This window comes from Canis lupus, chromosome 35 (assembly GCF_048164855.1).
Source record: "Canis lupus baileyi chromosome 35, mCanLup2.hap1, whole genome shotgun sequence".
In the NCBI taxonomy this organism is placed as follows: domain Eukaryota; kingdom Metazoa; phylum Chordata; class Mammalia; order Carnivora; family Canidae; genus Canis; species Canis lupus.
In genome coordinates, this window is record NC_132872.1 from 16,874,836 (window position 1) to 16,899,788 (window position 24,953).

The 24,953-nt window shown below is 42.8% G+C and overlaps 1 protein-coding gene across 1 annotated transcript; it reads left to right on the plus strand.

Annotated features, from left to right (window-relative positions):
• Positions 1-10,057: 10,057 nt before the first annotated feature.
• DPPA4 (developmental pluripotency associated 4) lies at positions 10,058-20,340 on the plus strand. Its single transcript, XM_072811684.1, has 6 exons — positions 10,058-10,319; positions 11,647-11,807; positions 11,894-11,944; positions 12,332-12,623; positions 14,514-14,709; positions 17,725-20,340. The coding sequence occupies exons 1-6, from the start codon at positions 10,058-10,060 to the stop codon at positions 17,753-17,755; spliced, it is 993 nt and encodes a 330-aa protein (XP_072667785.1). The 3' UTR covers positions 17,756-20,340.
• The last annotated feature ends 4,613 nt before the right edge of the window (positions 20,341-24,953 follow it).

Sequence of the window (24,953 nt, forward strand, 5' to 3'; positions counted from 1 at the left end):
TGTTCTTCTATATCTATAGAGATTTAGAGGCTCACTGTTTAATTTCCCTTATGTCAGTACTCAAAAATGCATGCCTATAAATAGGTATTATAAGAACATTTTAAAGTCGTTCAAAAAAATATTAGGTCACAACTTTACAATAGAAAGCGTGTAAAGAGGCTCAGTAGCAATGCATTTCTGGGGATTTCTATAATTTTTTTTTTTATCAATACAGGGATGCCTAGGTGGCTCAGTTAGCCATCTGCCTTCAGCTCAGGTCATGATCCCAGGGTCCTGAGGTCGAGTCCCAGGAGGGGCTCCTGTTCAGTGGGGAGTCTGCTTCTCCCTCTGCTCCCCTCCCTGCTTGCTCTCTCATTCACTTTCCCTTTCTCAAATAAAATAAATAAATATTTTAAAAACCCTTTTCTTATCAACACAGAGAACATTTACAGTGGTGTAATTCAGAGATTGAATTTTGAATAATTTCCTTCTATACTGCTGAGCACCTACCTCCTGTACAACTTTTGCTTCAGTAGAGTGGAGCTCTCTGATGCATTCTTTTTTTTTTTTTTAAGATTTTTATTTATTTATTCATGAGAGACACACAGAGGAAGGCAGACATAGGCAGAGGGAGAAGCAGGCTTCCGGCAGGGAGCCTGATGTAGGACTTGATCCCAGGACCCCAGGATCAAAACCCCAGCCAAAGGCAGAAGCTCAACCACTGAGCCACCCAGGTGCCCCTCTCTGATGCATTCTTGAAGTGTTAGCACCATGATTTAATCTATTTGGGGGACATAGAAAATATTCTCTTTCCATCTTCACCTCTAATTTTTCCACCAAAAGTTAACAGGAGTCCCAGGGCACAGGAACACCTGGCTCTGGGGGTCCCAAGCAGACCAGGTTTTACCACTCACTGCTGACAAATTCCAAAGGCAGAGAGCTGAGTGGTGATGAAACAAGAAAGGAATTTCAGAGGCTAGCACCAGGAAGACAGTGGACTAATGTCTCAAAGACTGGCCCCAAAGTGTTGAAAATACTTCTAGGTTTATGTAAGGAAAATGCGGGACAGAGGTTGGTGGGGGTCAATGCAGCTGGGCAGTGAAGGTCAGGCCGATCAGGGTCTTGAGGTAGTCAGGTGAGGTCTTGCTGGCTCCCAGCACTCCTTACTGCCTGAGGGTGTGGTTTCAGGTCCCATCACAGAATGCTTCACCTGCTAGGTCGTGGCTAAGAGATAAGCTGGAAAGAACTTGATCAATTAGAAAGTACAAACTGAGGTCAAAATGGAAGTAGTTGAAGTCTTCCCTCAAAAACTTTAGAACAGCTCAGAAAGATGTCTGCCCATCCCTTATTATGTTTTTCTCCAATGGTAGCAAATGCTTCAAAACCACAAAGGCAGGTGGTCCATTGATGCCTTTGCAACTCAGCGTTGATGTTTGAGGGGCAGAAAGAGAAACCTGTGTTCAGAATCAATATACATTGAATTCTAGATACGTTTTAACTCAGTATCATGTTTGAGAAGGGAAACACTCAGGAATAAGAAAATTGCACAATTGTAATTTTCAACCATAACACAGTATCAGCTACATTTTGCCTTCCTTTGAGATACTCAGATGAAAGGCAGGCTGGTATGAATGCAAAGTGCTATTATCTATCTTCTCTTTGAGGCTGCATTTAGTAATCATTCTCATTTAACTTACTCTTACTGTCCTATGCATGGTTATGCTTCTAGCTCAGGAGGAAAGCAATTCTTACCATAAAAGCCACCCTATTTCAGAGTCGGGTAAAATTTAAAGCCACAAGAAAGTGAATTATACTTGACAAGAGTTAAGGCTTCTGAGTAAAAATGCATACATGCTGCAGAATTAAATTAAGCCCGCTTTTATAAACTCTCGCTCCTAGATTCCTTGGGATACTTAACTACACAAAAAAAAGCCTCAAATACTTGAGTTTTCGATTCCCAGATTCCCAGTCATTGGGACACTGGAGCCAAAAGGACTCCAAGGAGGCACCACTTGCATCATCCCCATGTCCCCCCGAAGTAGACGGCACACCTTACACAGAGGCCTTGCATGCAGGCTGGGATGACAGGGATGCAGAGGAGAATAAAATCCCGAATGCAGATGGTAGCTGTGAGGATGAAGAGGAATCAGTGCTGCCAAATGTTTGGGAGGTAGACTCAGTAATACTTGGTGGGTAATGAGGAGAAAGAAGCTAAGGTTCTGTTCTCACACTGGGAACTGAAGAAATGGTCTCAGTCATCATGTCTTGTCAGAATCTTTGTGTTCTTTACTTCAAACTCCTGGTATCCAGGTGAATTCCTACGATCACAAACACTAGCACAGAGCCAGCTCTTTTCCATTTTCATATGCAATCCATTTCTTAAGGCCTGCAGGCTCACAGCTGCCTCGTTCCCAGGCACTTAGCAGCCAATGACTTGGGTAATTACACTAGTCAATCTCTGGGCACCATCATTTGGCTCGAAGAACAAAACTTTAAGAAACTTACCAATATCCTTCATGGCAATGATGAAACTCCTAGAATATCACTACATATAATTTACCTGGGTTTCCAAAAGCATTGTCCTCAGTGACACATTTGGGATAAAGTAGGGCCACAGAGATGCCATGGTGGTCTCCATGCACCTGCTCCAGAGAAAGATCATGAATTGTAGCTGACATGAAACTCAGAAGCCACTCCCTCACAGCTCCAACAGCCTGGAGGTAGGGCAACCTTTTTTTTCTTTTTTTTAAGATTATTTATTTATTTATTCATGAGACACGGGGGGGGGGGGGCGGGCAGAGACACAGGCAGAGGGAGAAGCAGGCTCCATGTAGGAAGCCCGACACGGGACTCGATCCCAGGTCTCCAGGATCACGCCCTGGGCTGAAGGCAGTGCTAAACCGCTGAGCCACCCGGGCTGCCCAGGGGCAACCTTTTTGTAATCGATCTTCTTGAGTGGATGCTTTTTTGCAATTTGTCAATTCCAAGGTGCGTTATTTTTCAAATATATACTAAATTTTGTATGTGCTAGGGATGGCCCTGGGCCACACACTTACTTTGGGACTTAGCACACACACAGGAGGAACAGAAGCTGAAAACCTAATAACCAAGTAGGGATTGTCCTGGACTAGTTAATTGGGATGAAGGTAGGGGAGCAGGTAAGGGGAAGCAAAAGGGGAACAGATTGAGATTTTTAAGGAATGTTACGGTTTCATACAAACGTTTCGGTGTTCATGTACCATCACTAGAAGAGATCTGTAGGGCCTGAAGCTTCTATAGCTCTGGAGGTTCCTCTTTAAGATAAAGAATATCAAATTATAAACGCAAAATTGCTAGGGTCTTCACAGAAACTTGGAGTGGACCACTTATAAGTAAAGTGTCTGAAGCTTAAGCTCCAATAGCTTCATCTAAAGGTGCCCCTGATGAACATGTCCTGTTCTATATTTATTTTCTAAGTAGGCTCCACACCCAGCGTGGGGCTCAAACTCACCACCCCAAGATCAAGAGTCACACTCTCCACCAACTGAACTGGTCAGGTGCCCCCACGTACTGTTCTTTAAAGTAGATGTCATGGAAAAATGGGTATGGAACTCAGTGACACTGTGCTCACTTTTCTGGAACTCAACCTACAGTGAGATAATTAAAAAACAGAACCACTTTCATCCCTAGTGCTTGACAGAAAGGAGTGGAGGAAGGTAGTTTATAAACAAAGAAACCAATTTGTTTTCTTTTTCCCCATGATTTCAACTCTACCATCTACCTCCACCTTTAACCTCTTTTAACTCAACTTATTTTATTTATTTATTTTTAAGTTTTATTTATTTAAGCAGTCTCTACACCCAACGTGATACTTGAACTCCCAACCCTGAGATCAAGAGTTGTATGCTCTTCGGACTGAGCCAGCCAGGTGCCCCTAACCCAAATGATTAACCTGATAGCCTACCTTACTCTCCAGATTTACATCTAAATGACTCATCTGTTTCTTTCTCTCTCTCTCTTTTTTTTTTTAAGATTTTATTGCTAGAGAGAGAGAGAGAGAGAGAGAGAGAGAGAGAGAGAACCAGCCCAAGCAGGGGGAAAGGCAGAGTAAGAGGGAGAGGAAGAAGCAGACTCCCTGCAGACCAAGAAGCCTGACACAGGGCTCCATACCAGGATCCTGAGATCATGACCTGAGCCAAAGTCAGATGCTCAATTGACTCCATTGTTCTGTAAAAAAAATAACTTCATAAAGGGCACGGACTTCCACTATAGGGAATACTTAAAAGGAAGAGTATAAAAAACAAGGCGTGTCAAGTTCTAGTGTACCTATCGCAATACCAAATATGGAGAAAGAGGTATTCTTGTACACTGTTATAAATTGGTAGAAGTCATTCTGGATATGAACTGAACTCAATAAATTTTGAATAAGCCCAGCTCTTGTGACCCAGCACTTCTAGGACTACACAGTGCAGAGATTTAGACAAGTGCTCCAGCCAGCCTCCACAGGCGCCTCCTACCAAATCTCTCCATTCATCAAAAATGAAATGGTGGTGGTGGCTTGTGATACAATCCTGTTTTGTCTTCAGTAAATGCAGATTAATGACTTTGGAAGATTCATTGCCTCCAGGTAAACAACTACAGGCCTCATTAACTCAGCTCATCTTATTCAATTAAAACTTTTTTTGAAGAGAAAATAAAGAAACAAAAAAGAAAACCTGGCAGGAATAAGCTGCACTCTCACATCCTTATTCGTCTCCAATACTATATTAATAGAAACATCTGTGAAAAAAAGGAAGCCTCCTTTCCAGTGGAATTCGAAAGCTCTGAAGGGGGAATACTCATGCTTATACCCCTCATTGAAGCCCATATAACCAGCATTTGGAAGGATGACTTATTTCGACAAGGGAGGGCTCATTTTACATAGGAATCTATCTCATGCCTTTAAGAAAAAGAAGAGCCCTCCTGGCCCCAGGAATAATGCTAACCACCGCCACGGCCAGTGAGAAACCACAACCTCAAACTCTTGCTCTTCTCCAATAAAGTTTTGTCCAAAACCACCCTCCCCAATTTCCTCCTAAAACCTAATAAAAACTGACCTTCCCTTTTCCTCTTTGGATTTGCCCAGGGTTCACCAAAGCTAGCTTATCTTGAATTGCAATCCTTTGCTATCTCCAAATAACCTTTTTTTTTTTTTTTTTTTTTTTTTTTTAACGTAAGTAAAATTACTGGGGCACCTGAGTGGCTCGGTGGTTGCATGTCTACCTTTGGCTCAGGTCGTGATCCCGGGATCGAGTCCCGCATCAGGGTCCCCGCAGGAAGCCTGCTTCTCCCTCTGCCTGGGTCTCTGCCTCTCCTTTTCTCTGTGTCTCATGAATAAATAAAAATCTTTAAAAAAATAAAAACAAAATAAGATTACTACTTGTGGTATTCAATATATCCAACATTGATCCAACATGTGCTGCACTAGACATTGTTTATTCGGGACATGTGAGAGCCTATTTAGCCATCCCTGCAGCCCTCTGAGTAAGAGCTATCATTTTCAAGACTCCCATCTTACAGGTGAGGAAAGGGATAATTTGCTCAAGGTCACACAGCTAGTTAAGGGGCAGTGGGGTTTAAATGAAGCCTGGTTCTGGAATCTGTGCTCTTACCCACAACTCTCCAGTACTGGGCCAGGGGCCAATATCTCAAGCCTAGAGCTGCTATGGTGGCTTGGCTTCCCAACTCACCTTCTGGCATCTACGAGGATCCCTCTCCAGCTCTTCTTCCTCAATAAGGTTGAAAGACCTTAACAAAATGGTTGTCAGAGTCTGCCCGCCCTCACCCCCACTTTGAATTTCTCAATAGCTTTCCATTGCTCTTTGCCTACAGATTAAAAGGTCAACCTATCCCGACTGAGCTAACATTTCCCTCCTCCCCCTTTGAGCTCCAGCCTCACAGCCCTAATTTTGTTCCTGAAAGGAGTTAAGCTGATCCCTCCCCTCCTCCTATTCAGTGAATTCGGTTCTCCTGGTCCTTCAAATCTCTTTCCTGACTTCCTAGATGAGGTCAAAACCCCTATTCTCAGGCCACCAAATGTAGGGAGCTTTTGCCTTTGAGGTGTCATAATTGAGTAGTTTTCACTGTTTCGGTAATATGGATAAATCAATTTAGTGCATTTTAAAAATCCTATAAAAGACTGTATTAGTAGTTATATTGGTAATGAGTCACTTAATGTCTGATCTTCCTACCAGGCTGGAAGCCCTTGAAGGCAAGGTCCTCCTCGGCTTTTGTCCACCACTGTATCTCCTGTACTAAGCGCACAGCAGCTGTCCATGTATCAAACCTTTTTGTTCAATAAATGAATGAGAGGTTCAGTTATGAACATTTTCCCAACTGAGGAGCAGAATTTAACACATTGACATAAAAACATTTTAAAAAGCTGCAGTTTTCATTTTAACTAGTAAATATTCGTAAGAAATTTTACACATAAATCTACTTCTCTAAAAAAACAAACTTACATATATTCCTATTTTACATTTGAGAAACCAAAGCACAAACACATTGTATGTGTTGAAGATTGCTTTTAAATCATCACAATTCCAGGACCAACAAAAGTATTAGGCTTTTTGCTTCATTGGAGAACTCAGTATCATTATTCCCAATTATGCTCAAATATTTAAAAAATTTAATTGTGTTAATCCTTCTATATAGGACGTTAGCTAACCTGATGTTGTTGGTTTTTTTTTTTAATGGTTGGTGCAATTCTTTCAGAAATTATATTCCCCAAAATCATAGTAGGTCTAAGAATTCCTAAACATAATATCAATACATACTCCACCTATTAATACAGAAATTATAGATTGTACATTGCCCAGCATGAGACGTCTCAATATATGGGTTTGTACTTAATTTAGAATTTAGCAATTTTACTTCCAGTTACACTGGGAATAGAAAGATGATTCAATCAGATACTTTTATATATTATATAAATCTTACCTAGTAAGTATTTACTGGTTGTTGCCTATGAGCCAGGGTAAAATATTTATCAGTCAAAACTTCCATAAGATCTCCCAGATAATCTAGATCTTTTTTTTTTTTTTTTAAATAATCTAGATTCTAAATACTTGCTTTCTTCTTGGGTGTTTTGGGCTTGCTCAATCCTCATACTTCTTTCTCCACTCCTGGGTCCCATTTACTTATGTCCTACGTCCACGTATTTCTCTATAGGATACTACACCTCCATTCTGGGTAAGGATCATCTCTTCTTCATCATTTTGGGGCACTCAATGAGATATAGGAAAACAAAACCAAGGTGCATAGTAGACTTTGTAACCCGATGGAGGAAGGTTTGAATCCCACTATCACTAGTTCTTAACAGAGAAAATTTCTTCACTTCACGTTTCTGATCTCCCACAGTTTTACAGGGAGGAGCAATCTGAGCAGAGGTATTTTCAGACAATTTTTAAAGAGAGAATCTTGGCCTTGTTTGGGAATTAGTAGGTTAGGGGCTTGTGGAGTAGAATAAGGCTCCCCTAGATGTGATTTCTGGTTCTCACTGTGTCCTCCAGCAAGTTACCAATATAATGTTATACATACTTGTGTCATCCCTAAAATGGAGGACAATAAAATAATCGCTGTTAACTTTTAAACCTAAACTTTGGTACAAAACAAACACTCAATTGACTTAGAAACTACTCATTAAAAAAAAAAAAAAAAAAGAAAAGAAACTACTCATTAGTTGTTGGCAGATGGGAAGATGCTAGTTATTATGAGTACAAACAGAAAGCTGGAGTTGTGATTGGTTGAGTAGCTTGCTTAAGAAATAAAATGTCTGTGGGACAAAAAAAAAGGTTTTGCTTCCTTCAAACCACCAGTCCAGCCCTGGAATTCTATTGTTTCCACAAGTTGCCTCACTAAATTCCTTCAAACATCCGGTTCAGAAGTCTCTAGGAACTTTTGTTTTTCCCTTGGAATTTCTCAGAAGGAGTTTCCAACTTCCTAATGTCTCCAGAGCCACACTGTAGACCGATTATGTTAAAAAGCTCACAAAAAAGTGGTAGGATTGGTACTACTAATTAATTCATACAAGAGTCACCTCACGGATAAGAGAGTACACAAAATTAGCATTCACAAATTGGGGGAGAGGCGGGGGAGGAGGGAGAGGAAGGAGAAAAAGAAGAGCGCCTTTGGGTGACAGGAAGTGGGAGGAGACTTTTAAAGGAGCAATTTTGGGCCCGGGGCCATTTCAGGAGTAAGACTTTTTGTCAACCTTGACTTCTCTTTGGATATGGAGAAAGCAAAAGGCAAAAAGGTAAATACAATTTTAATGGGTTTGTTTCTGTCTGTGAGAGTCTCGTGTTTCTCTCTCCTGCTAAGTATACTTGATCCTTCTTTTGAGGAGAAAAGAATGTGCTTTAGAATTTTCTCTGGTTAAAAAACGACAACAACAACCGTAAAGTCCTAACTAAGGATTGCATCCTGCTAAACTGGGGAGGGAGGAACAAGAAGAAATGGGGCTTCCTATTTCTGTTTTGAAAAGATGGTTTATCCCATCCCACAATAAGAATTTCGTATCTAGGCTGAAGAGGAGTGGTAACCGGAGAAAAGGGGAGGGGAGGGGGAAACTTTAGGAAGAGGTAATGGAGCTGAGGTTGTAGGAGAATTAGATTCTTTGATTTGCCCTCAACAAACACTGGTCCTAAACCGAAAGTGCCGAACCTATCTTTGCCCAGGGCCACTGGGCCTAGGGAATTATCCAAAGCCAGACATATTGACCAGCACCACAGAAATTAAAGGTAGGAGAGGCTTTGGGGCACGTAGTGGCTCAGCTGGCAAAGCATCCGACTTTTGACCTCATGGTCTCTCCTAGTCAGTTCAAGCCCTGCAATGGGTTCCAGGCCAGGCGTAGAGCCTACTTCCAAAAAAAAGAAAAAAGAAAGGCAGAGATGCTTTGACACTTTGCAGTGGAATCGAGCCACGGTGCTAAGGGAATCTGAGCACTTTCAAGAGTCTCTTAGAACCATCATTTTTGCCCTCTCAATTTTAAGGCTTTAGTCTGGCCCCAAAGTGAGGAGTTTGTAAGTAAGGCTCTGCAAACATAACACCTGAATACGAGTGGAAAGCTGCTATAGAGATGTAAAATGCCATACAAATGTTAATTTGTCCTGTACCCCCCACCTTGGGGACACTGGAAAGGATTTAGTTAGGGATTTTGTGTCCTTCTGAAATGCCTACCTGTGTTCCCATAGTCCCTGAGCCTCAGCATCTGAAAAACAAAATAATAAATTGTCGCCAGGCTGCTGTGGGGAGTAAAGGAAAGAGAATGAGAAATTTGTCAACACCTTATGCAAGAGGTTAGTTTCTCTATCAGTACCCCCACTGTTCTCTCCCTGCTGCTTCTTTTTTTTTTTTTTTTTTTTTTTTAATTCTCTCGCTGCTTCTGGCTCAATTAGACAATGTTTGAGTGCCTCTGAGGAAAGAAAAATCCTGCCCTTAGGCAGCTTACCGTCAAATGGAGTAGCAAGCATGGATCGAATCACACCAGCAAATGGAAAACTGCCACTGATTAGCGGGAGAAGTGAGGCAATGCCTAGACTTGACTTGGTCTGAGACTGTTAGGAAGGGCTGCCAGGTGTAGGGCTACTGGAAATGAGGTTCTGAAGGAGAAGGAAGATTTATGGAAGTCAGTAGAAGGCTGAGGTGGTGAGTGACATCCCTCCGGGCCATGGTAACTAGGCTGGAAAGGAATTCTGTGAGTAGCCCTTGGGCAATGGGGCTGCTAGGCTGAATTAAAGACATTTGTGTATCTTCAATGAACCACTGAATAAGTATATAGAATCCCTCTGGCAATAGCAGGGAAAGCTTTCTTGGGAAGAGGTCCAGAACAAAGGAATGGGGGAGGAAAATCTTCAGGTGAGAGAATAATGGATATGGTGACTGATGTAAGGGCTGCCCCCCACCCCCCAGACACACACACAAAGAGCCTAGTTTCTTCCACATCTGTGGTTTGTTTGTACCCCCATTTTCTCTCTTTTCTCATATTTTCAAATCAGCCTCCCATCTTCCCTGTCTTACAAGCAAACCTGAGGTTAAGGTGATTTCCCAGAGGAGAATCCACATGCCAGTGGTGGATAGGGACCATGCTGGCGCCGTGGATGCGAGTTATCTTGAGGCAGGTAGTGTGTGCGGTGGTGGGAAGAGTGACTGGCTCCTCTGTCGCCGGCAGGGCTCCACGAAGTCGGGGGAAGACTACCTGGCTGGCCAATCCCAACCTGTGTCGGAAGAAGCCAAAGAGAAACAGCAGGCGTACGGTGAACCAAAGTTACCAGGAACCTCAGCAAGTGGGACCAAACGGAAGAGATCTATGAAAGAAGGCAAAGGTAAGAAGTCGACAAGCCCCCAACTCTCATTGCCTTGGGTTTAAGAAAAGCATGGAAATTTTCTGAAGGAATAGGAAAAGTAGGAAAGGGGGTCCCTGGGTGGCTCAGTTGGTTAAGGGTCTGTCTTGGGCTCAGGGTCCTGGGACCCAGCCCTGCCTCAGGCTCCCTGCTTCTCCCTCTGCCGCTCCCCCTGCTTGTGCCCTCTCACTCTTTCTCTCAAATAAATAAAGTCTTTTTAAAAAAAAAAGAAAAGAAAAGAAAAGAAAGGAAACCTAGGAAAGAAAAATGGCCCTGTGTTCTGAAAACCCTCCACTTTCTTTGGGGCCCAGCTTACACGCCTCCCCTCCCTTCAGCCGCCTCTGTGAAAACTGGTGTCTTGGGGTCTCCAAGCTCTGACCATATATTTGGGTCCGATTTTGCCTTCACTCGCTACTCAGTGTTAAGGATCTCAATGTACAGCGATTCAGGGACAGACTGCTCTAAATTTGAAATCCCATCCTTGAAGCCCCCCTTTATTTTTGTAAGAATTGAGTTTAGTACTTACGCTCGCTGGGCCAGGTGGGGTGGGGTGCAGACTCGGTTGTAATTTATATGGAATAATAGGTAGCAATGCCTACGTTAGACCTGGCTAGGCCTGTGCCCTCGATAAACCCTGTTAGCGTGGGGATAGTTGCCTGTTCCGGAGGTGTGTTCTGGAAGTCTCCGCTGAACAGTGGGAATGTGTGAGAGAGCTGTGTGCAGGGAGCCCGGAGCACTGCCCTATGTGGGGTGGGGCTGACCCAACTCCGAGAATGGGTGGCTGTGGGTAGCAATGCCCAGTGGTTTGTTTTGTTCTTTGGTGAGAGGACAAGGCACCCCTGAGGTCTTATGATGTCATGTTTAAAATTGCTCTCATTCCCCTGGCTGGGGAGCAAGTTCTCTAATACAGCCTCCTTGGAGTCTGTGGGTTTAGGTGCTCACAGATGAGCAAGTAGGAAGTAAAAACTGGAGATTCAGTATTAAGTCAGTCCCAGGTTTGAGGTTCTGTCCTTTAGGGTTTTTTTTTTTCTTTTTTTAAGATTTTATTTATTTATGTGTCTCAGAGCACAAGCAGGAGGAGAAGCAGGCTCCCTGCTGAGCAGGGAGCCCAATGCAAGGTTCAGTCCCAGGACCCCGGGATCATGACCTGAGCCACCCCGGGGGCCCCTGTCCCTTGGAGGTTATGGGGTCGTTGGCAAGTCATTAACTATACGGTGGGGATTGGACTGTACAACTGAAAGTTGTACTAGGACATTTTAAAAGGCCACACAAAAGTGAGGTATTACTAATTTCATCCATTCTCCTCCAGCTTCCTGTTCAGAAAAGACGGCACAAGAGAGTACAAGAGTAAGAATTCGGAAGAAAATCCCAGTTCCTCCATTACCTTCGAAACTGCCACCAGCCAACTTGCTTCACCGAGACATCCTGCGGGCCTGGTGCCAAGAACTCAAGCTGAGCACCAAAGGCCAGGTGATGGCCCAGGGTTGGAGACCTTGCTCCCGGGAGGAGGGGTAGGATCCTTACTTGATTGTTAACTCATTTTTCTCTTGTCTTAGAAATTAGATGTATATAAGCGAATCTGCGAATATGCTTACCCAGATCAAAAGGTAAGTGACTTGACCCAGTGGAAGGCTTAGTTCTCTTTCTTTTTCTTTTTTTTTTTTTTTTTTTTTAAGATTTCTTTATTTCTTTATTTATGATAGACCTAGAGAGAGTGGGACTCGATCCCTGGACTCCAGGATTGGGCCCTGGGCCAAAGGCAGCGCTAAACCACTGAGCCACCCAGGGATCCCCCCTTAGTTCTCTTCCTAATGCCCTATTTTAGCATCACAAAGTCGGTGGAGAGCTGGCCTTAGCCCCTCCTTCCCTCCTTCCACTCCTCCTTCTGAGGAAGAACAGCACCCCTTACCCCCCTTCTCACCAACATTGTGAAAATCATAAAAATGAGGCCAGCACTTCTGACAGCACCTTAACCTTGTAAACCCTGTTTGTAGACAAACATTCCTGTCACCGCAGAGGAGGCCAAGATTCTCACCCAGACACAAAGAAGGTTGATGATGGACAAGGGGGAAATGTCTCTGGAAAGTCCTGGAACAAAGATACCTTCTGATGGAACCTACCCTCCTGAAGTGGCTGCCCCCGCTGAGGGGTCTGATGCTCTCCTGGAGGGGGTCAATACTGTTGTTGTGACCACTTCGGCCCCAGATTCCGTGTTTGCCTCCTGGTCCAGAATTGCAGCCAGGGCTGGGAAGATGGAGACAGTGGCATCGCCACAGGAGGCCCACGGTAAGGCCGGGGGTGCCATCTGGTTCTGGTCCCCTTGAGGAAAAAAATGCTATTGATTATTAACCTCCAATCAATTTTAGGGTACATCAAAATCATGGAAAGGGTTGGGGCTTCCTGGGCCCTACCTACAGAGTTTCTGATTCGGCTCTGAGCTAAGGCCTGGGAATTTTCATTTCTAACAATTTTTCGGCCAGGGCTGATGATGCTAGTCTGGGGGCCGCGCTTGGGTGGCTCCGTCGGTGAAGCGTTGGTCTTCTGCTCAGGCCATGGTCACGGGGTCCTGCGATCCAGCCCTGAGCCCCCCTTCCTGCTCTGCAGAGTCACCTTCTTCCTCTCCTCTGCCTCTCCTCCCTGCTTGTGTGCTCTCTCTCTGTCTCAAATTAATAAATAAGATCTTTTAAAAAAAGAAAAGGAAAGGAAACCACTGCTACAATTTTTATTATTATTATTTTTATTTATTTATTCATGAGAGACACAGAGAGAGAGCCAGAGACACAGGCAGAGGGAGAAGCAGGCTCCATGCAAGGAGCCCGACGTGGGACTCGATCCCGGGTCTCCAGGATCACATCCTGCCTGGGCCAAAGGCAGATGCTCAACCTCTGAGCCACCCAGGGATCCCAACTGCTACAAATTACTGATGTCATCAGGAGGGAATGGCAATCTGTTTGGCTTTATTTTTCATTTCCCTTCTTTAAGGAATTAAAAGTAAGGGCAAGCTCAAAAATCAACTGCCTGAGCTTAAGCCCCGGATCTTCTAGCATCTGTTAAGCGAGTGACATTAACAAGTTGTTTAATATAGTTCCCGATTTCCTCATCGTAAAATTGGTTAAAAATCACACCTACCTCATAATGTTGTAAGAATTATAGGACATAAAATTAAGAGACCATAAACTGGTTAGCACAATGCAATGCCTGTTGAGACCCCGAACCTATTTCACGCAGGCCTTCCCAGACCACTCCGGTTTAGTCTATTGAAGGAAACCAGAGTGTATCACCCCAAATTATACCTATTCTAAATTGTTTTAAAATTTATAATAAAAACTGTTTTGAGCTAATGGCAGCTGAAGAGCAGCAAACCCAGAAAAAGTGCTCGACTGCCTAAAGGCAGGTTGTAGATTCTCTTTTTGCCAGAGACAATCACCTGAGGGGTGGCACCAGAGAAACCTTACTTCTTTTTTTTTTTTTTTTTAAAGATTTTATTTATTTATTCATAAGAGACAAACACAGAGAGAGAAGCACAGACACAGGCAGAGGGAGAAGCAGGCTCCACGCAGGGAGCCCGACATGGGACTCGATCCTGGGTCTCCAGGATCACGCCCTGGGCTGAAAGCAACGCTAAACCGCTGAGCCACCCAGGCTGCCCCGAAACCTTACTTCTTTGTTCCTTCCCATAGATTGAGCATCCCACTGTTTGTCTAAAACTGCTTCCCTTTTTCCTGTCATTTCTCTACAAATCCCTTGGTTTTTTGGAAAAGCCAGGATTCTAAGCTGCCATGTTCACTTTCACTAGTGGTTTCTTCCAAGTGACCTGTGCCAATGTTTGTGCCATTAACAAATTGGTTTTCTCTTGATCTTTTTGTTAGGAATACTGTGTTGCAGACCTAGGATGGGTAGAGGTAAAGCTTTGCCTCCTTTGCACTATCATTTACCCCCTTGGAGCTATACCACCTCCAACTATGCTTTCTTCTTTTTAGACATTTTAACAGGAACTGTTTTGTATGGTTTTCTAAAAAAGAGCAAGACAGAGAAGGTTGAGCTAGGATTCCAGGGTTCCTATCTTGGAACTGGCAAGAAAAGTAGTGGAAACAAAGACCATAATATATTCTCGACCAAAAGAACATTAGAATTTGGCCAGGCTGTGTTCATACTTGCCTCTCTTTTCTTCTTTAGGTGCCAAGTGGTGTGTGGTCCATGGGAGAAGTATGCCTGCAGACACAGAAGGTTGGGTTCACCTGCAATTTCATGCAGGACAAGCCTGGGTGCCTGAAAAGCGGGGGAGAGTATGTGCCCTCTTCTTGCTCCCCGCTTGTAACTTCCCACCCCCACAGCTGGAGGACAACATGCTGTGCCCCAAATGTGTTCGCAGGTAACTACCTGGTGCATTTCTACAAACTAAAACTGGACACCTGGTTTCTAGCTGGGGGAGATTGGAGATACATGTCAATCTTAAATAGCCCTGTATTTTGAGTTAAGTCTATTCTTAGGAAAAAGAACATTTAGAGGTCAGGGCTAACTGCTTCTACCTAGAGACCCTCCCATGATTATGGAGAAACAAGTCTTGATTAATTACTATATTACAGGTATATGCACTTCACAGAAATAATGACTAGCAAAACAACAGCAACAAAACCCTTTAAGTAGACTACAGTCTAATGGGGATGACTGGTATGTAAAGAGCTGTAATGCCATCCGATGACTAGTATCAAAGAAGAGGTTTCTTAACTTCAAGGAAGAATTGCCTAGATGGAAAGAAGGAGAAAGCTCATTTTTCAATAGGGACCAACGCCAAGGCTGAGAGAACTTAGGACAAAGTAGAAATTGTAAGTATTGTAGCGTGGCAGATTATGGTTAAAAAAAAAAAAAAGGGCCAGCTTCCTCCTTACAAAATGGGCATAATGCCTATCTGAAGTATTGTGAAGATTAGATGAGTGAATAAATATAAAGTTCTTAGCCCTGTGTCTAACATGCAAACATTCCAAAAAATGTGGGTACTAATCATTCCAGCAAATGGGATTCCTTTCAGCGTCCTCATAAAGAGAGAAATATACAATGTATGCAAAAACCAGTTTGGGCTCAAATTGAGCTTTATAGATTTTTAAGTAATATCATTAGTTTGGGGTCTAATTATAGTAAGCTTTGAAGTTTCAGAATTTAACCAGTTGCCCATGGTGTTCTTTCAAAAGATGTCTTTAGTTATGTGATGTGATCAATGACATACCTTTGTAATCACCAAACAACCAACTATAAACTCACAATTATGAAGAGAAGAAAAAGGGTTTTCTCTATAATTTAAATTCTAAGCCAATTGAAATAAACATATTAAATGACTGGCTGATGCGGAATAGGTAAATTTGTTCTCTGTATAAACTAGACTAGCTAATTCATAAAGATTTCTGTCTCTAAATAAGGATGGGAAGTATTTTTATTAAAACAAGCCATTACTGGGGCGCCTGGGTGGCTTCGTGGTTGAGCATCTGCCTTCTGCTCAGGTCCTGATCGCAGGGACCCGGGATTGAGTCCCACATCAGGCTTCCTACATGGAGCCTGCTTCTCCCTCTGCCTGTGTCTCTGCCTCTCTCTGTGTCTCTCATGAATAAATAAAATCTTTTAAATAAATAAATACAAGCCATTACAATTGACAAACTCCGGGAGCGAGGTGGAGCAGAGTGAGCACAGTTCTGTGTTGAAGCCACAGGCATGGCATTGGCTCAGGGAAGGGAACAGTCCTCTTCTGGAATCCTGTTTGTACCAGCGACCATTTCCACAGCTTTACACACACCACTTCACCCTCCTGAGCCATGGTTCCCACATCTGTAATATGAGGAGCCAAGTGGACAGGGTGGTGTACAAAAGTCACCTATGGTATTAAAACTAAGAAGTCTTCAAGAAGGGACGCCTGGGTGGCTCAGCGGTAAGTCACTGAAAAGTTTACACACCTGTAAAGAAATTTTTATTCATAAAGGCTATTGTATTTAGGGATTTATATATATTCATGAGAGAAAGAGAGAGAGCAGAGGGATAGAATAGGATAGATATGGAAAATTTTACAATTTTTGAGGATTAGAGTGACAGGCACAGAATCTGGTGATTTGCTGAGAGATGGGCCACTGCAGGGTTTGAAGCTAGTGCATGCGGCGAGGCTTACATTGCCAAAGAGGGAAGGGTGTGAGAGCTGTCAGGACAATGTTGTGGGAAAGCTGTTTGTAATGTGTTTTAAGAGCCTAGCATCTTCTAACGGTACCAAGACAGAATCTGGCTTTAAGTAATATCACATGAAGCTGAAGAAAGTTCAAATGATACACTTGCTTGGATAAGATGAGACCCAGAGCAGTAAAGGACACAGGTGATTTGGTGATGCTTGAATACGGGGAGCGGACAAGTGGAAAGGGTGACTGGAGGTGTTTTCCAAAAGCACAAATGGAGAGATGTGGCAATAGGATGCTCAAAGGGCATTTCCTTTTATGCTGCATTGCAGACAGAGAGCCCAGGTGTGCTTCTGGGCCTACTTTGGGAGAGGGGCCTTCAGAGAGGCAGGACTGGGAAGAGGACTATCACTCTGAATGGAGTGGTTTGGTGCAGCCCAGACTTGCCTCCCACATCCCTCTCCGCAGCCCTCCGTCGGCCTGCAGGGGGCCTATCATCCTTAGTGTCCAGGTTACTGAACACCAGGGGTCTTGGACAGCTGGCTGAGCATAGAAGCCTGAAGTGGGTGGGACCCTCAGGCTAGACCCCCCTCCACCAGCCAGGAGTGGCAGCCCCTGGACCCTGGCACAGTTAACTGTCTGCCACAGAAGACAAGGAGAGTGTGCACTTCTTTTTTCCCCCTTCTGGCTGTCCTACTTCCCGCCAATTGTCGTTGCCAAGAACGTTGAATAGAATTGAGGTCACTCTGGAGAGTCCTTTAATGACCTACCGAGGCCATTGGGCAAATGGTAAAAGGTCCACTCTGGGGCCTCTGCTGCCCATGGGTTGCCAAGGACAGATACATATTACGGAGACATAACTTGGCTAATAGTCCCAGTCCCAATGGCCTGGTTGCATGCTTTCCACTTACTATACTTTCTTTTTTTTTTTTTTTTTTTTTTTGTAAGATGTTATTTATTCATAAGAGACAGAGAGGCAGAGACATAGGCAGAAGGAGAAGCAGGCTCCATGCAGGGAACCTGATGTGGGACTCGATCCCGGGTCTCCAGGATCACGCACTGGGCTGAACGCAGAGGCTCAACCACTGAGCCACCCTGGCGTCCTTCCACTTACTATCCTACAGTTTAAGGACAAGTCCACCAGGGCAAACAGCATTCCTGGCTGTTTTCAAGGGTACAATTAATGTTTCTTCTTGGATCTCCTCTTTCTAAAAACAAACATTTTGTTTGCTTTATAGGAATAAGGTGTTAATGAAAAGCCTCCAATGAGCTTTCGATAGCAGGAAAAGGGACACAGCTGTGATTATAATCAATGGTACAAAGAGAACTACAATCAACTCCATGGTGACACTGATGGCCGGACTGTTGGCTGCTCACACCCTCCATGCTTCCTGCTTACAGGGGCACAGACTAGTGCATTGCAGATATTACCCTCCAACCTCCATGGGGCCTGTGGCTTCATGGGTTGAGATGCAGGAGCTCTTAGATTTTAAATTGGAAGAGAATTTCAGAAATTACCATTCATTCTACTTAATAAGAAGAAAAAGTCATTCATACTACCAAACGTTTGCCCTTCTGAAATAGAAGTGACCTTAACTTCTTTTAAAGTGGGAACCTGAGCCCCGCCTGGCAGAGGGTTTGGGAGTGGGAGGTGGAGTGGAAAGTACAGGTGTGCTTCCACGCTGGATTTCTCTGCAATTCCAACTCCTCCAGAGATGGCTACACCCTCTTAGGTTCGTGACTTCAGGCTGTTGAGTATTTTAAACCAAAGGGAAAGCTGTTATTCTTTCCCACTCCCAGAAACATACTCTTAATATAGAAAACATTTTTTGATGTTTTCTTAATAACCTGAGACCTCTATGGTATGTCTCTGGGATAATAATATGGAACCCTTTGCGGGTATTATTTCTACTTGTAACTATCTTGTGTGTTTTTCCTGCTTAAAAATATTTAAGGGTACTTCTGAATCATAAATTCATAATGTGTTGGATTTTAAATTGTATATAAAATTATCTATTGTATATAGGAGGCCATATGCATTGTGGGCAAATTCTTAATATTAACTCAGGATTAAGCTAAAAATCATGATTTTCTTTGGCATGATTCTTTTTTAAAACCACTCAATGAAGTATGAGTAACATTTTAAAAAAGCTATACATTTAATGTATATAATTTGATGAGTTCGATTCATTTAGAATTTTTTGTGTCCTTCCTAAATTTATAGTCCTGCGGTTCTTAGAAAATATTTTTTTTCACTTGTGTTCTTATGGCAGATTCCAACATTGTTTTATTGTTGTGGATTTGGAGATTATGAAAACTTTTTCCCCCTCTAATGTACTGGAAGGAGTAGTAGAGTTAGAAAGTTTGTAACCATTAGGATATGGACAGATTTGGGCAAGAATCCTCAATAAATGTTAAAAAATGTTAAATGTTTGTTGACAAGCAAGATATTTATATGATCTTGCAGTGTCTCCACACCGATTACTCATTAATGGTCAGAGTTTTTCAGTGTAAAAAATAGTATATGCATTTGATTCCTTATATCTTATTGTACGCATATTATTAATTTTAATTTTGCTTCCTTTTTAAGCTTTTTCTCTATTTTTAGTGATTGTTCACTTTTCTATTCCTTGGCCTTCCCAATCTGCTTTCAGATAGCTTCCTAGTCCTAACACACAAAAGTAAACTTTATAAAATCAGTTGTGTTCCACTACGAAGATGACTATCTACCCCTTTTTCCTGCCCCTAGCAAGGTGAAATCTCTAAAGTTGCATTTATTCCCCAGCACTCCCTACTGCCCACAAGCGTCCCCCAGAATTTACTATAGTTTTAACTACCCTAGTCTATCCCTCCTTCAGTATCTCCCTCCCAGGGTCCCAAAATATTACAAAGGGGAAAAAAAAGCACTTGGAACTCAATATTCCATGCCTCAGATGAATTTAGTGGCAACAGGAACCTGCAGGATGATTTTGGTGTTTGGAAGAAACCAGGGGGAGAAATGTCCTATTTCCCACCTGCAAACCAAAGTAACAGTCCTGCGGATCTGTCTGCCCAGAAGCGCACGGGTGCTGTGAGCAAGATATGCGGTGCACTAGGAATGCTGATAGGAGGCCTCTGGAGCCAGCCCTCCAAATTTCTCCTGGCCCCAAAGGGACATGTAAGGCTCTCAAGAGTTGGTGTTGAAGCTTCGGAGTCGGTTTCTGCCAAGGCGTTGCTGGCTAAGGGCAAATGGATCTGCGTGAAGAAAGCCCATGAACTCTCTGCCAGGGAGCAAAATTAGAAATGGCTATGTCTCCAAGGATCCCAGCCCCAAGGAGCAGATGTGGGAGGAGAATGATGGTGAAATGTTTAAAATACTAACTCACTGAATTGGAATTCACTCATCTGAAAGTGCCTCGAGGAAAGCTACAGTTTCGCAAGATGGGCCTTAGAGAAAAAAGTTGGTTATGTCCACCTTGACTGAGTGTTCAGACTTCTCACCAGGAACGACACAAACAGAAATGTGCTTTCTGATGGGATATCTCACTGAGGGTATCCTTGCCAGAAAGATTTAACATGAATCTACTTGAAGAAGCAGGCAGTCCTGATGATCCCAATTATGTCAGCATGAAGCGAGCTTAGCTTGTGGGTGGCGGTTACTTAGGCTCATCCGTATGTGAAAATCCACAGAGCTATGTGCTTGATATGTGTATATTTTACCATATGTGAGATACATATCCTTTTTTTTAAAGATTTTATTTTATTTATTCATGAGCGACACAGAGAAGCAGAGACACAGGCAGAGGGAGAAGTAGGCTCCTCGCAGGGAGCCCGATGCAGGACTCGATCCCCAGACCTGGGGTCACAGCCTGAGCCAGAGGCAGACGCTCAACCACTGAGCCCCCAGGCGTCCTGCTGCATATCCTTTTTAAAAGCTTACCTGGTTTGAATATGTTAGAGATCTGCCACGTAAAAATGTGTTAGGTGGAGTAACAGGAAATTTGATTATAGAGCAGAGATTAGATGATACTACAGCACTGTTAAGGTCTTGGTTGTGAGAACTACGGAATTTGGATTTAATAATTGGTTAATAAGGGATGATGCATGGTGTTGTACCAACTTTTATGACTGGGATTTTTAAATAACCTTTCAAAATACTCTATTGCATATATGAAAAGATTCTTTTGAAATACAAGTCAAATCAGGACACTCCTCTGCTCAAAACCCACCTATGGATCCTGTTTCAGAGCCAGAACCGAACTCCTGGGGTTCCTGGGTGGCTCAGTGGTTGAACATCTGCCTTCAGCTCAGGTCATGATCCCAAGGTCCTGGGATTGAGTCCCACGTCGGGCTCACCGCAGGGAGCATGCTTCTCCCTCTATGTCTCTGCTTCTCTCATGAATACATAAATAGATTTTTTTTTTTTTTTAAAAGTCCTTGTTGGGCAGCCCAGGGGGCTCCGTGGTTTAGCACCACCTTCATCCCAGGTCATGATCCCAAGGTCCTGGGATTGAGTCCCACGTCGGGCTCCCTGCATGGAGCCTCCTTCTCCCTCTGCCTGTGTCTCTGCCTCTCTCTCTCTCTGTGTCTCTCATGAATAAATAAATAAAATCTTTAAAAAAAAAAAAAAAGTCCTTGTTATGACCTCCAAAGCCTTATCTAAGTATTTCCCACCCCATGCCTCTCACCTTTGGCCTCATCTGCTGTACCTTGTCTTTGTTGTTCACTGACCTTGTCGCTGGCAAAATTGGAAATGACCTTTCCAGAATGACCTTTTCCCAGAAGTTAGTATGGTAAACCTTTGAAGTCTTCTTTCAAATGTCACTTGATCAAAAAAGCACACTCTGAACCCCTCTTTTAAATCACAGGCTGTTTTTCAACACCTACCAGCACCATTTCTTCCCTCACCCTGCTCCTGTTCTCTATTTTCCTGTAACATCTCTAACATAACGTGTAATTTGTTATTTATTGTCTCCTACTAATAGTATGAAGGGATTTGTTCTTTTTGTGCACTTAGGTATCACAACTTCCTAGAACAGCCTGACATGGTTGGTACTCAATAAATGTTCAGTGAATGATAAATGGAAACGTTTGAAGTGAACCGTAAAAGGAAATGACTACAGATTACTTAGGAATCAATATAAAAAAATTGGTCTCTGTCCTCTAATGTATCACCACAAACTCACTAATTTTCCTCAGTGTTCTCTGGGACAATAAGTTGAGTCCCCTCTTGGAAAGAAAAGTATTCTCTGTTGTGTTTAGCACCCTGAATTCTGTTTTCTATTCCCACTGTTATTCCCTCTAAAGTACTATTTGAGAAGGCCACTAGCAAATTCTAAACTTCTTAGCAGGAAGTTCTCTTTTTTTCCCCAACACCCCATCTTCCTGTTTTAGAATGTGAAGTCCAACAGTGTTAAAGAGCAGCAATAATCCCCCAATATTTCAATCACCATTACCTGAAGGATAAGATATTACTGAAATTGCATTATGTTTTGAAGCATTAAAAGGAGAAAGAAGTACCAGGAGGACATGGAGTAGGGGGAGATCCTAGCTTACAAATATGGCATAACTGGACCCAGAAGACACTTCACTAGAAGGATTAACTAAGGTTATCTTGTTTTCTGGCTAGGGCGTAGCTATGTTGAAAATCTTGGGAGGAAGCAAATGATTCTAAAAGTGTTATTAATCTCTTCTGAGTCCATTACTTAAGGAACTATTTCCTGGAGAAAGTTTTCAGTTGACATCAAATTGAAGGGCAAATAAGCATTAAATTGAAAAAAAAAAAAAAAAAAGAAAAAAAGAAAAGAAATTCCAGCCAGTGGGAAGGGCCTGAAGATCCTGAGGTGAGTAGCAAACTGGAGGGCCAGGATGTTGGGAGTTCAGAGCCTGGGAACATAGATATTGGTTGAAACTGGAAAGAGATGGAGGCCCAGGCAATGCAAGACCTTTGTTTTGTCTTATAAAAACAAGCCTTGGGATGCCCGCCCGTGTGACTCAATGGTTAAGCACCTGCCTTTGGCTCAGGGCATGATCCTGGAGTCCCAGGATCAAGTCCCACATCGGACTCCCTGCATGGAGCCTTCTCCCTCTGCCTGTGTCTCTGCCTCTCTCTCTCTCTTTCTTTCTCTCTCACGAATAAATAGAATATTTAAAAAAACAACACAAGCCTTGGGACCTCTGGCTGACTCAGTCAATGGAGGATCCAACTCGATCTTGTGATTGTGAGTTGAAGCCCCACGTTAGGTGTAGAGATTATTTAAAAATTAAATCTTGGGGATCCCTGGGTGGCGCAGCGGTTTGGCGCCTGCCTTTGACCCAGGGCGCGATCCTGGAGACCCGGGATCGAATCCATGTCGGGCTCCCGGTGCATGGAGCCTACTTCTCCCTCTGCCTATGTCTCTGCCTCTCTCTCTCTCTCTCTCTCTCTCTCTGTGTGTGTGACTATCATAAATTAAAAATAAATAAATAAATAAAAATTAAATCTTAAAAACAAAAACCCTAAACTAAAACACCCAAGAGCTTTTAGAAGCTCAAGGGGCTAGGCTGAAATGTCAGGTTTGCATTTTGAAGAGATTATTTGCCTCTAGAGAAAGGAACAGAAGGCAGAGGATGTTTTACAAAGGAAACCAGTTAAGTATTCTTTCCAGCAAGAGATTTTGGCAGCTTTGGGCTACCTGGGTAGCTCAGTGGTTGAGCATCTGCCTTTGGCTCAGGGTGTGATTCTGGGGTCCTGAGATCGAATCTGACATCGGGCTTCTCACAGGGAGTCTGCTTCTCTCTCTTCCTGTCTCTGTGTCTCTCATGAATAAATAAAATCTTAAATAAACAAATAAAATCTTTAAAAAAAGAGATTTTGGCAGCTTTGACTGTGGTGGACGGAGATAGATGAAGGAGGTAAGGTTGACAGGACTCATTATTGAGTAGGTATTGGGACTGGGATAATGCAGAAAGAACAGAAAAGTGATTCTGAAACTGGTGTCTATTAACAAATGACCGCATTCTTAGTTCATTGTTTTATTCCATTCCTCCATCATCTCTTGTATTAAAAACCATTTGGGGACACCTGGGTGGCTCAGTTAGTGAAGCATCTGCCTTCTGCTCAGGGCATGATCCCAGGGTCCTGGGACAGCTCTGCATGGGATTCCCTGCTCATGGGGAGCCTACTTCTCCCTCTGCCTGCTGCTACCCCTCCTAGTGCTCTCTCTCAATCGAATAAATAAATAAATAAAATAGTTTTTAAAAATTTGGAAAGCAAGGTGAGTACTAGTACTAGAGAATAATCCCCATGTATCCTAAGTAAGGTGACATTTCTCTTTATGCGTCTTTACCAAAGGATGGAAGTGGTAGGAACTGACTGTCAGGGGCACAAAGAACTTTTCTGTGATGATAGATTTTCTGTCTTGAGTGAGAAGTCGGCTATCACTTTTCAAATTTACCAAACCGTATACTTAAGATCCATACATTTCACTATAAATCCTACCTGAATTAAGGGAAAAAAATTATTCTGGAGATCAAAAAGGAAATGGTGTCTGTCATATGACTCTACTCCTAGGGTTCTGTATAGACACCTCAAAGCCATGATAGGTGACAAAGAGAAGGACACCAATCAATCAAGGGGATTTATAACACTGAAGAAGGTTATAAGGGAGGTTCCCAGAGACTGCATGAGAGTTCCTTGGTATTCCAGAACACATGCAGCTCTTAATGTTGGAAAACAAAGGTCAGAACTTGCTACATTCTGCTCTTTCTTCAAAGCTCTGCTTAAATCTTACTTCTTTGATAAGCTACTTTGATATGTTCCAACTCTTAAAACTATCTTTTTTTTTTTTTTAAATCCATACTGGGGATCCCTGGGTGGCGCAGCGGTTTGGCGCCTGCCTTTGGCCCAGGGCGCGATCCTGGAGACCCGGGATCGAATCCCACGTCGGGCTCCTGGTGCATGGAGCCTGCTTCTCCCTCTGCCTGTGTCTCTGCCTCTCTTTCTCTCTGTGTGACTATCATAAATAAATAAAAAAACTTAAAAAAAAAAAAAAAAAAAAAATAAAAAAAAAAATAAATCCATACTGTATTTATGGATCACTACATTGGAAATCACTACATTGCTTATTGTTAAGAACACAACAGACCCAAACTTTTGGGATAGTTAGAGAAGTTCAACTTCCTTCCTATCCTTGAAGCTCAGTTTTGCTAGATGTTTTGAATGAAGATAACAAACCACCTTTGCAAGGTTGCTAGATTCAAAAAAATCATGCATGTAAAACAATTATGGTGTTATGCAAATGATAGGTACTCAGCCAAGAGTAATTGCTGTAATTCCTATTATGTTTTGTCTCTGTTTCCTGAACTGAGGTGATCTATAATTACCAAATACTTATTAGCCATTTTGATAGCTGCTTGGCTTTGGGAATTTATTTAATCTCTTTAGCCTTCTCAGATTTATTGAGGCATAATTTACATACTATGAAATTCATCCATTTTGATGTATAGT

Bases quoted from the DNA above. Each gene is read 5' to 3' on its own strand.
- DPPA4 (XM_072811684.1), top strand. From the start codon at position 10,058: ATGCCAGTGGTGGATAGGGACCATGCTGGCGCCGTGGATGCGAGTTAT. The intron at 12,624-14,513 runs GTAAGGCCGGGG...TTTCTTCTTTAG, and splicing joins ATCGCCACAGGAGGCCCACG to GTGCCAAGTGGTGTGTGGTC. The intron at 14,710-17,724 runs GTAACTACCTGG...TTTGCTTTATAG, and splicing joins TGCCCCAAATGTGTTCGCAG to GAATAAGGTGTTAATGAAAA.